This window comes from Lycium barbarum, chromosome 6 (genome assembly GCF_019175385.1).
Source record: "Lycium barbarum isolate Lr01 chromosome 6, ASM1917538v2, whole genome shotgun sequence".
NCBI lineage: Eukaryota > Viridiplantae > Streptophyta > Magnoliopsida > Solanales > Solanaceae > Lycium > Lycium barbarum.
Window position 1 is genome coordinate 4041852 of NC_083342.1, and position 17491 is coordinate 4059342.

General features: G+C 32.5%; 1 protein-coding gene across 1 annotated transcript; it reads right to left on the reverse strand.

Annotated features, from left to right (window-relative positions):
* Positions 1–9483: 9483 nt before the first annotated feature.
* On the reverse strand, positions 9484–11197 carry LOC132600526 (uncharacterized protein At4g22758-like). Its single transcript, XM_060313748.1, has 2 exons — positions 10508–11197; positions 9484–9879 (listed from the first exon to the last, which is right to left on the reverse strand). The coding sequence occupies exons 1-2, from the start codon at positions 10920–10922 to the stop codon at positions 9698–9700; spliced, it is 597 nt and encodes a 198-aa protein (XP_060169731.1). The 5' UTR covers positions 10923–11197; the 3' UTR covers positions 9484–9697.
* Positions 11198–17491: the final 6294 nt, after the last annotated feature.

The window sequence follows — 17491 nt, forward strand, 5'->3', positions numbered from 1 at the left end:
CTTATGTTTTATTGTTCTGTTTGTTGTTGCTACTGTGTTTTCTCCATTATTTTCTGTATAATTTCTTCACTACCGTATTTTTTTTACTGATTTTGATATGCTTTACTTGAGCCGGGGGTCTATCGAAAACAACCTCCCTACCTTTGCAAGATAGTTAATGATGTGTATACATGTAACACCTCGTACCTCCTAATTAAACTATATTCATGATTCGGGGACTTAGAAACCAACATGAAGTATTAGGATTGAAAATTCGCTACAATTCAGAGAACCGCGTTTTGCGTCAAATTATACGGATCGTACTTAGAAGTACGAGCAGTACTTTTGGGCGTACATCGCCCCTAGAAATTTCAAGTCTCTGGAATTTGACAATCGAGATATGGTCAAGAAATACGGACCGTACATTTATGTACAGGCCGTACTTTGTGACAGTACTCTTTATACGGATTGTACTTTCCGACTATATTTTCCTTCCACGAAAATCATAGTTTCTGGATTTTGACAATCCAGGTACAACCCAGAAGTACAGGCCGTACTTAAAAGTACAGACCGTACATGTTGCCCGTACTTTCCTCGTCTTAGCAACAAGTATAAATACGAGACTTCAGTTATTAATTCCACTTTTCACATTCTCAAGCCCCCTAGCACGAAGTTTCTCTCCTCCCACCATTGAAATACATCAAGGTAAGTTTATTCCAAGCCTTTCAAGTGAATTCTAATCTATATCTATGATTTCTGAATAAGAATTCATTATTCCTAACCTAGGATTTTCAAAAAAACCCATCAAAAGGATTCAAGACTATGGCTTTTGGACTTCTTCTTAAAGTTCAGACTTTTATGCAAGTTTTGGAGCGTTACAGGTTTGTAGGGTTTCTATCTACGTGTGGGAACATCATTGTTCTTCCTCACGTCACTTTCTTCCATGATCATACAAAATTTCACTAAAACTAGGGTTAGGGTTTCCTGCCATGTTCATTATTACTTCGTTATTGTGTTCTTAGTAGTCCGCTTTGGTTATTGAGAATCTGTCTGTAATCCATGAAAACCCGTACTTTGCATTCCATGGGTTCTTAAATGCAAGATATGAACTTTTATGTTTATTTTCTTGAACTTTTACATGCTTCATTTTCAGATTATTTCCGCATCATGATTAAACACTATTTTCATTAATATTTATGACGACTCCTGTTATTCAGACTATTCATGTTTAAACGTGTATCCCACATCAGCTTATGTCTCATGTTGACTCAACAAGTCATGTGGTTCGCTCGGTCACATGCAACAAGGCACCAAGTGCCGTGTTACGTCCAGGTCATACTTCGGGGCATGACAATACACTACTCTTCACAGACCTCACTTGTGGGACTACATTGGGTGTTGTTGTTCTTATAATTTAGCTTTCAAATATTTTCTTAAAAGTTAAATCAAGTATTATCCAAAAGACTAGTAAATGCTACGTAGTACTAAAAAATAGGGAAAATTACGCAATATGTCTACTTGGAGAAAATATTTACGCCACATAACCCATATTTTGAGTTTGTTACCCGGCTTAGCTCATATTTGGGTATAAACACCCAATTTTATACACTTTTATACAAGATTAATACATTATGTATAATGCTTTCCTCTAGGTATAATATTATATAATAGTCCCTCCGGATAAAAAAAAGTGTCCACTTAGCCTTTTTCTCTTGGATAAAAAAAAGTGTCCACTTATTAAATCAAGAAACAATTAATCTTATCTTTCCAGATTTGCCCCTATTAAGTGTTATGTGATCAAATCCCAATGCTTATTTAATGAGGGGTAATTTAGTCAATTTACATTTTTTTTCTTAGAGTGATTAGTTTCTTAAGGGGTGTGCAAATGACTAAGTAGATTCTTTTTTTGATCCGGATGGGCTATTGTATAAATTAAAATATGGCTAGGTGGCGTAATATTTTATATTGGGCGGTGTATTTTCCAAAGCTATGGATGAGTTCTTGTATGGACGAGTTAAAATGATTAAGGTAATCAATTACTCCCCCTAGCTAATCCCAATTTATGTGATATTTTTTGCTTCCCAAGATCCAAACTACATGAACTTTGACCAACATTTTAAGATATATTTTTTCACCGAATTGATATGAGAAGTCGCAACTTATAGCACTTTTCATGTAGTTTTCAAATATATAAATTTTAATAGACACAAAAAAAAACTTTAAGTTTCGCTATTAGTTTCGTTTTTCGGTTGAAAGTTTAAATTGGATAAAAAAAATAGAAGATACAGAAATTACTCCAAACCAAACACATCCTAGGAATAGTAAACAATGAAGTCATACCAGATTGTAGATATGCACATCTACTCAACTAACATTAGTGAATATATAATAGTTTAGGACTCTAGGTGAATAGTTTCCTAATTAAATATTTCGCCCTTTCCTAGAATAATTATTATAAATAATATAATAGGATATCCATGTCGACGCCATTAAATATCCACCGCCATTAATCATAGAGTTTGGAAAGCGAATCTCAAATTGAGTATTACTAATTTTTGGTTAATTTCGGACATCAATTGCTCTAATATTTTAAAAAATAACATTTAGACATTCAGAAAGAGAAAAGTACTACAAGCTGCTACTTTTGAAAGGAATTCCTTTAAGGAAAAAAATAACAATAAACGTAATAAAACTATTGTTTAACTCGTTAAATAGTTGTATAACATTAAATGAGATAAAACGGGAATAATATGAACTATATAACTCTTACGTGAATTAATTGGTAAAAATTATCTCAGGACAAGTTCAATGTTCTTTTTAATTGTTTTCTTTATTTGTTGTCCGAACTCCGAAACTAGTCTCTTTCATTCTTTTCTTACAAGTATGTTACTTGCACGCAAGAGAGCATATAGCAAATGAAATATTTTTTTAAAAAAAGAAAAAAACATTCATAAATGGAAATGGAAAAGAATAATAAATAGTTCCTCATTGACTTCGATTCTAGCCATGATGATTCAATTAATGTTGAATATTCCCCCCTTTGATTGGTAATCTGCAGGTTATTCTATTAGTGTCCAATCATTGAATATAAAAAAATAAAGAGTATATAATTGTTGGTGATAATTATGATGTAATTACATGCATATAATTGTTTGTCAATGTTATTGACCAGTTTTTCATTTAACCTAGGATTACAACAGTTATGTTTCCATAATTATTGGTAAATTCTAATTTTACTTAATTTGATATTTGACTGAGCATAGTTTTTTTTTTTTTTTTTTTGGGCGGATTGCCCTTCATTTGGGGTGGTCTTTAATTTTTGTCCTTCAAATTGGTGGTCTTTAAGTTTTGTCATTCGCCTAATACCCGTGGGTCGTGGGTTCGAACCCCAGCTTAGTAAAAAAAAAAATCACAAGGCGGATTGCAAATATGTCCATGCAAATTCTGCCTAGACATAATTTGGGCCTTTAAGGCAGAAATTTGGAAATTCTTCCCATGTGCAAATTCTGCTTGTAAGGCTTCAATGAAATTCTACTTGAAGGGTAAAAGTTAAAGACCACCATTTTGAGGGGCAAAAATTAAAGACCACCCCCAGCGAAGGACACCACCCCCAACGAAGGACAATCCTGCAAATTGCCCGAGCATGTTCAACCTTCAATTAATTGAAATATTATATGTATTTTTGTCTCTTTATGTAAGAATTATGTCATGTTTGACCTATTTTTAGAACTATATTGTTGTCAAATAACATAAGTAATTAAATGGTGAAACAATTTATAATCATGGTAAAATTTGTGAACATTCACAAGTAAAGATATAAAATTGCATGTTTCTATTAATTAAAGAGTAAATATGCTTAGTCAAGACTCAAGAGTCTCGCTTTGAATGACATTTACACGTGCCTTCTAGCATTTCTTCACGTGCTGCAGGAGATGTTGTTGGGGTCTCATTCCCTCCCTTCTAGTTTATTGTTTTAGTTTTGTTTTAAAAAAAAAGGACTAAAAATAATTTTTTCAATAACTTAGACACAGAAAGTGCTACTAATCTTTTAATCAATAAACTCTACCAACTAATTACGAATACTATTAAAAGAAGTTTACGAAACTAACCAAAATAGGCCTACATAAAATGACCAAATAGAAACTAGCAAATTTAATTATCGAGCTGGAATATAAAATCAATAACTCGATAAGCAAATTATTTACGCACAATAGGAAAACTCAGAAGTTGCAAATTACAATCAACTCCTTTATATCTGGCCATCGTGTTTTGCTAGGTGGATCCACAATTTTAATTTGATAAATTCAATTTTTAAGTTTTTATTACCGAATCATTACAGTACTATTGTAATTATGATTTTATAATCTATTACATTTGTTGCAAAAAATAATAACTTTTCAGATGTATTTTTATGTTCCGTGTCAAAAATATTAAATTCATATGAACTCAATATTTATATTCTCCATCGGTCACTGTATGTTCGGATGAACAACACGGGGAAAATTTAAAACTTAATTGAGTAGATTACTTGCATTAGTAGTATGATGTGGTTTAACATTCAATGAATTTGTTTCGTAAAAAAGTGGATGAATTTAGGTCATAACCAAATCTTATCATGTCGTATTTCCACAAATGAATGCTATAAAACCTATTTGATGGGAATTGAAAGGGGAGATTTTCAATATGTGGTGCAATTACGACTTTATTTCTATATCTTGGACGTAGTGATATCTTAAAATCTGCTAGGCAGACACTTGAAACAATGCAAAGAAAATGTCAATTTGGTATAGTAAGTATATTCTCGTAGGGAAATCTTATTAGCTTAGTTGGTTGACTACCTGAACTTTCAGCTTGTTAGGGACGATTCAATTTCCCATCTCGTAATCTCTTCCCCAATCCCATTCGGACAAAAAGTATATTCTTGTAACCTCCACAACTCCATATTCAAACGGATCATATTCAAAATGAGTTATGATAGTAAATACAAACCGTTCGCATACAACTTTGAACATGTCACTATCGAACTCGAGATTTCTGATTAGTGACGGAAGAATCCATCTTTCGATGATATGTAGTTTTGTTATTATCTTTATTCATTCGGAGTCCGAACCAGCTTTGGAGCCCCACTAATTTTAATTTACGCTAAAAAATCTTACTTTGAGGGTAAAATCATTTTTCTCAAAAGCAATTTTATTCTCAAAGTTCGAACCGAGATTGCAGATGAAAAAATGAAGTGAAAAAATCAAATGACTACCTTATCGTAGCTTCCTACAATTTGTAGCTATCCTTTTAAATATTACCATTTGTAGCTACATTTTGACAAAATAGTGTATGTTTTCGCGAAAAAAAAAAAACATGATCCTTGATTTTAGCCTTTAGTGGTGGAGCCATTAAATTAGATATTAATATATATTTTTTTGATGTATTTTAGTGTTTTTTTTTTTTTGCCATAATGTATTTCCGTGTCTTTTTTTTTATGTATTTCAGTGATTTTTTTTTATGTATTTTACTGATTTTTTTTTGATGTATTTCAGTGGTTTTTTTTGATGTATTTCAAATACCTTATGTACATTCCAACTACTATGAAGCCAAATATATTCAAATTTTCGTGTATTTGAATGGATTTCAACATATACATTCAGTTACAGGACCAAAAATTCAAATACATTCAAAAAAATAATGTGTTTGGCTATTAACAAAATACACTAAAAAATGCACTAAAAAATATAAAGACAAATACATTAAAAAATAGTGTATTTGTGAGATGTAGATTTTTGAATGTATTTGTATTTGACTTTTAACAAATATACATGGCCAGATCTAAGACACTACTACCATAAAAAAAACTCTAATCTCTCCAACACCACCAAAATCCTAATCTGAGACACCATCACCACCAAAAACCCAAATCTGAGACACCACCACCACAAAAAAACCCTAATCTTTCCATCACCAACAAAACCCTAATCTCTCCACCTCTACGTCATCTTCTTCGCCGCCATCTCAAAATTAGTCCATCACCGCCCCCACCAACAATGCACACAGCCATATCTGCAGAGTGAAAAGAGAGAGAGAGAGGGTGAGCACAGAGGGAGACGAAGAAGAGAGAGAGGGGCGGCGGAGAGAGAGAGGGGTGAGCACAGAGGGAGAAGAGAGAGGGGGGCGGCGGAGAGAGAGAGGGGTGAGCACAGAGGGAGAGGGAGAAGAGAGAGGGGGGCGGTGCGGCCATGGTGGTGGTGGTTGAGAGAAGGGGAGAGAAATTTTTTAGAATTTTGAGAAATGAAAAATCTGAGATGGGTAGTGATTGAGAAAAAAGAGATATATGTATTTGGGTATGTATTTTTTGATATAGCTACCATTTGTAATTTAGAAAAATTAATTAGCTACTAAATATAATTAAATAAAAAGATAGTTAATATTAATAATTAGATTTTAAAAGAAGTTACAATAGGTAAAAATTCCTAATTACTATCTTACTTTGCTGATTAAAGGGGGCCTTATCCAAAGGGAAGGGCCCAAATGGACAAGAGAGTAGAAGGGGTAAATAAAGCATAGCTGGTGCAGGTGGGTTATAGGAAGGTTTGAGCCTAATGCCACGTGCAGTAATAACTAAGGGGTTTGGTTTCTGTACAAGTTGTTAGGTAACAGTCCTTAAATTTTGGCTGCTTTGCAATTTTTTTTTTGTTGTTGAATATTCTGGAATTCGCAAAAAAACAAACACAAAAACAAAGAGAATGGGACATAATTAACAAGACATTCTCAATGATTTACTCCTTATTATTTTGTATTCATGTCCGATACTCGTTTTGGGACTCACTAAACCGAATTCACGCCCTGAAATCTTACTTTGAAGGATAACTCGCTCCTTATAAAAAATGATTACATTACCATAACTCAAATTCGAGACCGCTAATTATAAAAGAATACTTACCATCTCATCACAATAGTGAATTGTCTCAAATCAAGTTGTTACATCAATCGTTCGAAACTCCCAATTTCAGCTTGACATTTTGCTTCAAATTGTTCCAAAAATAGCAATTTTCAGCCCATCATTTGTACTAGCCTCATAGGTTCAGTGGCTCTAAAACTGTGTAAAAACAAGTCAAAAACTCAAGTAACCTGAGTGTCCTTAAATTGACTATTAGGTGGACTGAATAGAAAGACAAGTTAAAAACTTATAAATTTGAATGCCCAAAAATTTCTTAGTTGGCTGATGTAAACATTTTGTATATATTCCTTCGACTCGAGACCTAGAGCCTGTTTGGATGGGCTTAAAAAAAGCGGATTAAAAAAAACAGCTTATAAATCAAAAAAATAAATAAATTGGGGTAGCCCAATTTTTTTTTTTTGGCTTATAAACTAAAAACAGCTTATAAACTGCTTTAGATAAGCTAAGCCGAACGAACCCAATTAATTTTTTGGGCTTATTTTAAACACAAAATGACTTTAAGCTGGCCAGTCAAATACTCAAAAAAGCTAAAAACAGCTTATAAGCAACTTATAAGTCAATCCAAACAGGCTCCTAATAGCTCATTGTATAGTTAAGATTTCAATTTCCTTTTGCACAGTGTCACTTTTATTCCCTAATAACAAATTATGGCGATACTAGTGAGTTTTCAAGACATAGCAACAGTTTTTTTAAAGCATATCATACCTACACATATACACTAGCTGGCAATAACACATACATAAAGAATACATGCATGCATTACATACATACAGTCATATGCATACGTACATACAGTAAAAATCTGGAGAAAAGACATCATTTGACCCTTGAACTTGGCACGAAAACTCAGTTTGGTAACTAAACTTAATTTGTATTTATTTACCCCCCTTAACAACTTTCATTCCAATTATTTACCACCCTGAAAAAATAATACCACTCTCACAATGGGAGGTGTATTACACTCGCGCCACGTCATTGCCATGTCAAAAATTACTAACCCTTCATTTTTTGTTTTTCTTTTATTATTTTTTCTCTTTCTTCTTCTTTCCCACTTTTCTCTTTCTTCTTCTTTCTCCTCAACCCCCTGCTGCCGCCACACCTCCGTCGCCGCCGCCGCCGAGTTTGACAATTCAAATATGATTAAAAAAAAATAAAAAAATTTAAACAAATGAATACATTTAACAATCAAATTCAAAACATTACATAACCAGTAGATATCTGCATACATATTAGCAGTTGCTCTATCTATTTTGACAATTCAAATATGATTAAAAAAAAAATAATCAAAATTTAAACAAATGAATACACTAGCACTCCCTAAAATATAGAAACAACTATAAAAGTTTTTAAAAAAAAATCGCTGAGCAAAAATTCAATTTTTTTTCTCCAGATTTTTCATTCTCCACTATTCTATACAATACTCAAATCAATTAAAGTTTGAAAATTTACCATGTGATAGACACTTACGGCAAATGCTCACCGGTGATAGTTTCCGGCGAAAGAGCAAAGACGCCATTTTTTATTTTGTTTATTTTTTTAGTTTTTTAAAAATATTATGCTTTATTTTTTGTTTGGGAATATTTGGTAGAGATTGGTGTTTTTTCAGGTGTTATGAATATTGATAAGAAGAAATCATGGCAACATTTTTGAAAGACAACCCATAAGAACAACACCCACATCTTTAACCCACACCCACCACCACCATCATCATCACCCACCAAATTTCATTCTATTCCTTCTCAAATTCGTCCAAATTGGTTATTTTGGTTGTTATTGTTGGCTATTATTATAATTATTAGCAATTCCATTTTTGAAAGAAACAAAAATCAAAATCAAGAAACCAAAAAATGGTGAAAATGGTAAGAAAAGAATGATGAGAATATAGAGAGAAAGAGGAATTTGTGAAGAAGAAGAAGGAGGAGGAGGAGGAAGGTAGTGGGGGAGGGGCGGTGGGGTGAAGAAGAGGGGGCGGGGCTGTGGGGGTGAGGTGGGGAAGAAGAAGATAGTGGTGGGGGATTTTATTTTTCTATTATTTATTATTTTTATTTTATTTTTTAATTTTATATATATATATATATCAGCGGGCTCACCTTTTTATATTTTTCATTCTCTTAATTTTTTTTTTTGCCACGTCAGCATTTGGGGTTGTATTTAATTAAGATGAAAGTTGTTAAGGGGGGTAAATAAACACAAGTTAAGTTTAGTTGCCAAACTGAGTTTTCGTGCCAAGTTCAAGGGTCAAATGATGTCTTTTCTCAAAAATCTGCTATAAAATGAAAATCTAACTATTTTTTGTAACAATTTAAATTATTGCTAAAACGGGTAATTAGTGGGCTTGAGTCGTTGCATCACGTAATTTCTCAAAGTTCGTGTTTGATGATACGGTTAACTAATATGTTAACTCATCGAATCAGATTTGGCTATTTCCCCCCAATAAACGCATTGAATTTGTCCCGAAATAATAGACAACAATATCAAAGTCGGTTTTTAAATTATTCAACATTAGATATGTGTATAATGTGCAAACGTATAGTAAAACTCATTCAGAAGGATCATAAATAAACTGATAGCTTCTATATTGAAAGCATTTTTCAATCTAATAGCTAAGCATTACTCTTATTCTACAAGCTGAGAGATCTAAAATATGAATCACCTCCCCAACTTCCATCTATAATATAATAAAAATATACTTCAATATTTGCTATACAATAATCTCGAACTTACGGTGCCAAAATTACTAGTATAATTTTTTAAGCTGTGAAATTTTCCTCACATCATGAAATCCATGAATTTAAGCCAAGGCAATGAAATCTTTGTAGCAGTAACTTTCTCAGCTTGCTTTGCACAGCTAGAAGACGACGCCGTTACGGCACCGTTAGCTGTTGACATTTTTGGACACAGAAAAAAGTTTCTTGAACCTAATCCCATCAGCTTCTCCTTCCTGTCCAAACCTGTAACAGAAGTGGAGGATATCAAATTTTGCGTCCAATCAAACGCCATGAAAATCAACCGTTCAGATTCAACGATGAATATTTAATAAGATAATGATAAAAACACATTTCAATTATGTTTTTTCGCGAGTTTCACACCTTAACTATTAACTGTTCCTTTTTCACATTTGAACAACATCCATTCATTATCCTTTGTCTCAATTTACGTGGCAGCTTTCGAAAATCGAAATTCAAACTAGTTTTTCTTTGATCATAAGTTTTTCATACGACTTTTAAATATTTTAAATTTTCAATCAAATTGACTTATAATATTTTTTATGTAATTCCCAAATATGTATATTTATTTTTAAAAACTTAAATATTATATGTCAGAATTCACTGTCAAAACAAATAGTTTTGACTCTCAAAATCTAAATTGTACCACATAAATTGAGATAGAGAGAGTTAAACACACTTCAAGATATGAAAAAGGCCGATAATTGAGGTGTATTTTAATATATAGATAATAATAATTCAGATAGAGAAAAATAATAATGGATAGTTAAGGTGTAAAACTAAGCAAAAAAACGAATAGTTCAGAGTACATGTTTTTGACTATTAACTCATATTCAAGTCAAATGGCTCTTACTTTCTAAGCTGAACTGCGAGTAATGAAGATCATAATCTGCAGGATTGATGGAGGTAAGAACCGGACGTCTTCCTTCTTTAGAGTATTGCCGGAGAGCTGCAGCAATAAGATCCTGAACCGTTGATTCAAGCGATATTAAAACCTGTACAGGACCAATACTTCTCTGAATCGTAACATTTAAAAGTAACTTCGTCAACTTCAACTTATCCTTCACTTCCGGTGATGTTCCTGTAGTAGTAATAAGCCTACTCGAGGAGTGCAAATCAGGTACAGTTCTAGGCCTTCTCAGCAACTCCGATGTGATGATCTCTGAGCTTTGTCCGTGTAACGACATGGATTTCTCCGATAAGTACTTTCCCTTACGATTGATCTTCTCGTCACTACTACTTCTCCGGTAATTTCTCGGAGAATACATTTACACTAGAGATATGTACTATGAGCAAGGGTAGCTCAATAAAATTAGTGGCCTAAAGCTAATTTTTAATAGAGGCCGCGGTAGAGGAAGAATCGAGGGAAGCTGAGAGCTGGCACAGAGAGGCGGCTCTCAGTTTCCCTGTGAACGGCAACGCACATAACAAGAATGATAGAAGTGTAATTTAGATGAACTAGAGTTGGTAATATTGAAATGAATTGAACTTATTGCAATGAAGAAAATGGTGCTGAGGATTAGTCCTATTTATATATAGGAAAAGGTTGAAGGTGAAGAAGATAAGAAGGTCCATTATAGAAAGGTCTTCGATCTTTCTATTATTTGGTGAACCTGTAACCGGTAATTGCTGTCAATAAGGACAAAAGAACTTTTCTTCACGAAGAAAGGAATTTCACCGGTTATAACAAGTTGGCGGTTGCCTGTTTGTTTAATTTTCCGTCTTAAATTCACTCCATTTTCACATTTTTATTTTTATTTTTTATTATATATCAATTTGTCAAAGTTCAATGTCCCGCAGGATATATATTTGCTTTCTTACCGGGTGCGTTCCAAAATGCTTTTGAGGTTCGATTAATTTAGAGTTAATTAAGAAAATTATTTTTAAGGAGTAATTTTTTTTTAATTATATAAAGGGATAGGGGAAGGAAAGGAAAAATGAGGAAGGAGATTATAATGTGAGGAGTCGAACCTCACCAATAAGGTGAAAATTCAATAGCCAACCAATCGAGCTACTAAGATCCCTACTTTAAGGAGTAAATTACTATCTATTAAAGATGATTTTATCTATAAAAATAAAAAACTTATAAATATTTTTTAATTTTTTTGTTAAAGATACTTATAATCTACTTAGTACAAACTTTTCGTGGTATCGTCCCCTAATATGGGTCATAGGGGCCAATGACTAATTTCAATAATCCTAATTATCTAAGAAATTATCTGGTGTGGAGAAAAATGTTTTTATAATTTGTTAGTCACAATACTCTAAAAATATTCTCTAATGAAAACAAATGCCTTTAAGAAGTTTAAAAAGTCGACTTCTTGATGCGATAGAAAAAACAAGTTTCATTAATGACATTTTAAACTTAATGCCATTCCTCACCCCTCAATGCCTCCGATCTCCACTTTGTTTCCCAACATCTAACCTGTCACTTCTTAACCACTCTCTCATAATGTTTTTCTAGATTATATATAAATACTTTTGAGATAATCTTTTTTTTTTGTTTATTTATCAAACGCCGTGAAATAAGCAAGCAAAATCACCTATGTTTCAAAAATATTTTTCTTCATACCAAACACACCCTTAGAGTATGATGATCAAAATTTTCAGAGTTTCATCTCAAATCAGACACCGATCTTGTAGTTTTCTTACACTAAATATATATCATTAGAAACTTGGACAGAGTATCTGCAAATTATTCTTATTGTCTCAATTTATGTAGCACCGATTGAATTTTAAAAGTCAGACTACTTAGTTTTGTTCGTAAATTTGAACATAGAATCTTTATGAGCTTCTGAATGAAATTTAGATAATTCAATTCTCGAAATCGAACAGTATCATACTCCCTCCGGATAAAAAAAAGAGTTCACTTAGCCTTTTTTTTTTGGATAAAAAAAAGAGTCCACTTAGCAAATCAAGAAAGAATTAATCTTGTTTTTTCATATTTGCCCCTATTAAGTGTTATATGATCAAATCCCAATGCCTATTTAATTAGGGGTAGCTTTGTTAAATTACCTATTTTTATTTAAAAGTTAGTATTTTTTTAAAGAGTGTACAAATGACTAAGTGAATTTTTTTTTTATCCGGAGGGAGTATAAATTAAGACGGAAGGAATATCGCTTTTTTACTTTTAGGCCAAATGCTATACGCCACGGAGGTGGGGGGATACTTTCAAGTTGAAGTGAATGGTAAGAATTTTGAGTGGGCAAAACGGATTGGGTCTAAGAAGTGGGACATTAGGAGCCCGTTTGGATTGACTTATAAGTTGCTTATAAGCTGTTTTCAGTTTTTTTGAGTGTTTGGTTGGCCAGTTTAAAGTCATTTTGTACTTAAAATAAGCTTAAAAAAATTATTGGACCTATTTGACTTACCTCATCTAAAGCAGCTTATAAACTAAAAACAGCTTATAAGCCAAAATAAATAAATTAGACTATCCCATTTTTTTTTTTTAAAAGCTTATAGGCATAAGCCCATCCAAACAGGCTCTAGGGCCCATATTTAATCGACACATGTTAAACACCGGCAAAGCTTCGCGAGAGTACTTAACGGTCTGTGCCTCTGTGCTATAAAACGTTTCATGTTATGGCGGCTTGTGGTTCACTAAGATAATGACACGTGTATAGTGGTAATCACTGCGCAGCTTCAAGACATTCTGCAGTTTGGCATTTAATGATATTTCCAAATTTCAGTCTGTAACTCTGTAGCTGCAAATCCTTGTCTATATCAAAATAAAATAAAGATTTACATTCGTAGTTTTATTTTTGGTGGGTTTAATTCAAAAAATTAGTTCTTTTTCAGGTGATATTTGACTTAACATAATTTAGCTTTCATCCAAACGACTTACCAGATGCTACTAGTCTACTACTATAATAAGTGCTATGTTAATAGTACTCCCTTGGTTCAAAAAGAGTGTCCGTTTAGTCATTTGCACACCCCTTGAAGAAAATATTAACTTCTAAATAAAATAGATATTTTGACTATAATATTTGAAATTCAGTCAGTTAACATTTAATAAGGATAAATTTTAAAAAAATAAGATTAACTTTTTCTCGATTTGATAAGTGAAAACTCTATTTGAACCAAAAGATTAAAAACGAACTGGACACACTTTGTGAACTGGAGGAAGTAATAAACTCTTTTATGTGCGCATTATCTTGCTTTAATTATTTATTATAGGGCAAAGGGGCAAATATACCCCTCAACTATAGGATATGGAGCAAATATACCCTCCGTTAAAAAAAAGGAGGATTTATGCTCTCGCCGTTAATGAAAAGGGGCATATATACCCCTCAACTATACGATATGGAGCAAATATACCCCTCGTTACAAAATTGGTGCAAATATACCCCTATCGTTTTAAAATGGTGCAAATATACCCCTGTCGTTTTAAAATGGTGCAAATATACCCTTTTCACCGACGGATTTTTTTTTAAAAAAATTTAGGTTATTTTTTAATTAAAAAATATCACGTGACTTTAAAAAAAAGTCTACCCATTTTTTTGTGTAGACATACTTTTCTAAGGCCACATAATAATTTTTTCTTTTGATAGGTGGGGTGTGTTCGTTTAAAAAAAAATATCTCCGTGACTTTAAAAAAAATAAGTCTACTCATTTTTTTAAAAGAACCAGACCTTACCCATCAAAAAGAAAATTACTATATGGCCTTAGAAAAGTATGTCTACGCAAAAAAATGGATAGACTTTTTTTTAAAGTCAGGTGATATTTTTTAATTAAAAAATAACCTAAATATATTTTTTTTAAAATCCGTCAGTGAAAAGGGTAGATTTTTTTTTTTAAGTCACGGAGATATTTTTTTTAAATGAACAGACCCCACCTATAAAAAAAATTACTATGTGGCCTTAGAAAAGTATGTCTACGCAAAAAAATGGGTAGACTTTTTTTTAAAGTCACGTGATATTTTTTAATTAAAAAATAACCTAAATATTTTTTTTTAAAAAATCGGTCAGTGAAAAGGGTAGACTTATTTTTTTAAAAAAAATGGGTAGACTTATTTTTTTTAAACGAACAGACCCCACCTATAAAAAAAAAATTACTATGTGGCCTTAGAAAAGTATGTCTACACAAACAAATGGGTAGACTTTTTTTTAAAGTCACGTGATATTTTTTAATTAAAAAATAACCTAATTTTTTTTTTTTAAATCCGTCAGTGAAAAGGGTAGACTATTTTTTTTTTAAAAATGGGTAGACTTATTTTTTTTAAAGTCACGGAGATATTTTTTTTAAACGAACAGACCCCACCTATCAAAAAAAAAATTACTATGTGGCCTTAGAAAAGTATGTCTATACAAAAAAATGGGTAGACTTTTTTTTAAAGTCACGTGATATTTTTTAATTAAAAAATAACCTAAATATTTTTTTAAAAAAAATCCGTCAGTGAAAAGGGTATATTTGCACCATTTTAAAACGACAGGGGTATATTTGCACCATTTTATAACGGCAGGGGTATATATACACCAATTTTGTAACGAGGGGTATATTTGCTCCATATCCTATAGTTGAGGGGTATATTTGCCCCTTTTGTGGGGACCCCTGGTGGGACCCTGGCCCTGGTGGCCCATGCATGCTGACATGACATGACATACTCAGGTATTGTGCGTGAGAGGTCAATTGGTAAGAGTCGATTCCCTCAGGGGAATGTAAAGGTGACTGCAAGGTCGCGGGTTCGATACCAGCCGCTGCAGCGTATATCGAACTGGCTAAGCACCCTCTCACGCACAATACCTGAGTATGTCATGTCATGTCAGCATGCATGGGCCACCAGGGCCAGGGTCCCACCAGGGGTCCCCACAAAAAAGGCGACTTTTTTGTCGAGGATCCACAGTGATCTGCACTGGGGTTGCCCTCTCTGCTGACATGCATCTGCGCATGGACTACTGGGTCATTGTATGTGAAAGGGTGCTTAGCCAGTTCGCACACTCTGCAGAGCTTCGAACCCGCGACCTTGCAGTCACTTTTGTCCTCCCTAAGGAAGCGCCTCTTACCAATTGAGTATGCCAAAACTATGGACGAGATCTTGTATGGACAAGTTAAAATGATTAAGGTAGTCAATTAACTGTTATGTCAGCATGAATTAAGAGTCCCGATAAAAACTTAGTCGCATCGGGTGTTTACACCAAATGTAGTTAAGCTAACCATAGAAGATAAACCAATTAGGAGTCTTATTTAGATTAAAAATTTTGAAAAGGCAGTAACGTAAAAGGAAATAAAATCATACTAACTACCAAACGTGGAAAGACTTAGGGTTGCTTCCAACCTCTTCTTTCTTTAATTTCCTGAACGTCTTTTTCTTTCTTTAATTTCTTACACTTCTTCTTCATGGTAATCTTTCATGAAAGATGGTGGTATTTTTATCTTAATCTTTAGATGTGTGATATGGAGGATATATATAGGTAAGTGTTTTTTTATAAGGTTAAAATGGTTAAATTTTTTCCAAAGTTATATATACCTAGTATTATTTGAGAGTAGGAGGAAATACAATTTACATGGTGAGATATTAAAAAAAAAAAAAAAAAAAACTGAAAGTTGGCTTCCAATGACAAAGCACTTGACGGATATAAGAAAATAAAACAAATAAAAACTCTAAAAGTTGAGCGGTATAATATTCAAAGAAATTAATCTACATAAGCAAAGATAGTTGCAAATGGTAGCAATTACGTTGCTGTTAATAGTTGTGATTTGCAAGATTGTTAAGTTATTTAAATTTTATTTTATATATTTAAGATATGTGAAAAATATATTGTTGTTAACTATGGTTAAGTATTAATAATTGTAGTTAAATAAAGTGGCACGTGTCATTTATTTATTGGTTGCATGTAAACACCAATGCGGATGAGTTTTTCCGTCCTCCCCCACTCCCCCTCCTAACTAAAAAGGAAATTTGTTTGTTTACATTTTCTTGTTTCACATTTGTAATTAACACAAAATGATCTTTAAGTTTTGCAATTAGTTTCTTTTTGCGGTTGAGAGTTTAAATTGGACAAAAAAACTGAAGATACAAAAATATCTTTAGCAGTCATCTCTAGGAAACATTAATTAATATAGGTACCTGTTGATTCCTCTACATGAAGCCACGCAACTATACACAAGAAAAACTAAAACATTTATATGTAATTTAGACAAATATTATAAAGGTAATGGTCGGGATTTGGTTTGGTGGTGGTGGGGGAGGGGGTAGGCGGGGAGGGGCGAAAGGCCGAGTAAAGGGGACGAGATAATTAGTGTAGAATGCTATTTATAAAACTTGTTTTTTCTAATTTTATTATAGAATCATACTGTTTATGATTTATAAAAAATATTTTTCTACTAACTAATCAAGCATGAAAAATATTAAAAAGATATTTTCCGCCATACCAAACACATCCTAAGATTATATCCAATGAAGTCATACGAGACTGAAGATATGCATATCCACTCAGCTAACATTAGTGAATATATAATAGTTTATGTGAATAGTCCTAATTAAATATTTCTTCCTTTCCTAGATTAATTATTATCAGTACTTAATATAATAGGATATCCATGTTGACGCCATTAAATATCCACCACCATTAATCATAGAGTTTGGAAAGCGAATCTCAAATATTGTAATTTTGGTAATTTCAGACATCAATTGCTCTATTTATTTTTTATTTTAAAAAAAAAATTAGAGATTAGACATTGAGAAATTAGAGAGAGACTACAAACTGCTACTTTAATATGAATTCTTTTTAAAATAATTAATAAACGTAATAAAAATATTATTTAGCTCTTTAAATAGTTTTTTAACAATAACTCTTTAAATGGTTGTATAATATTAAATGAGATAAATTGGGAATAA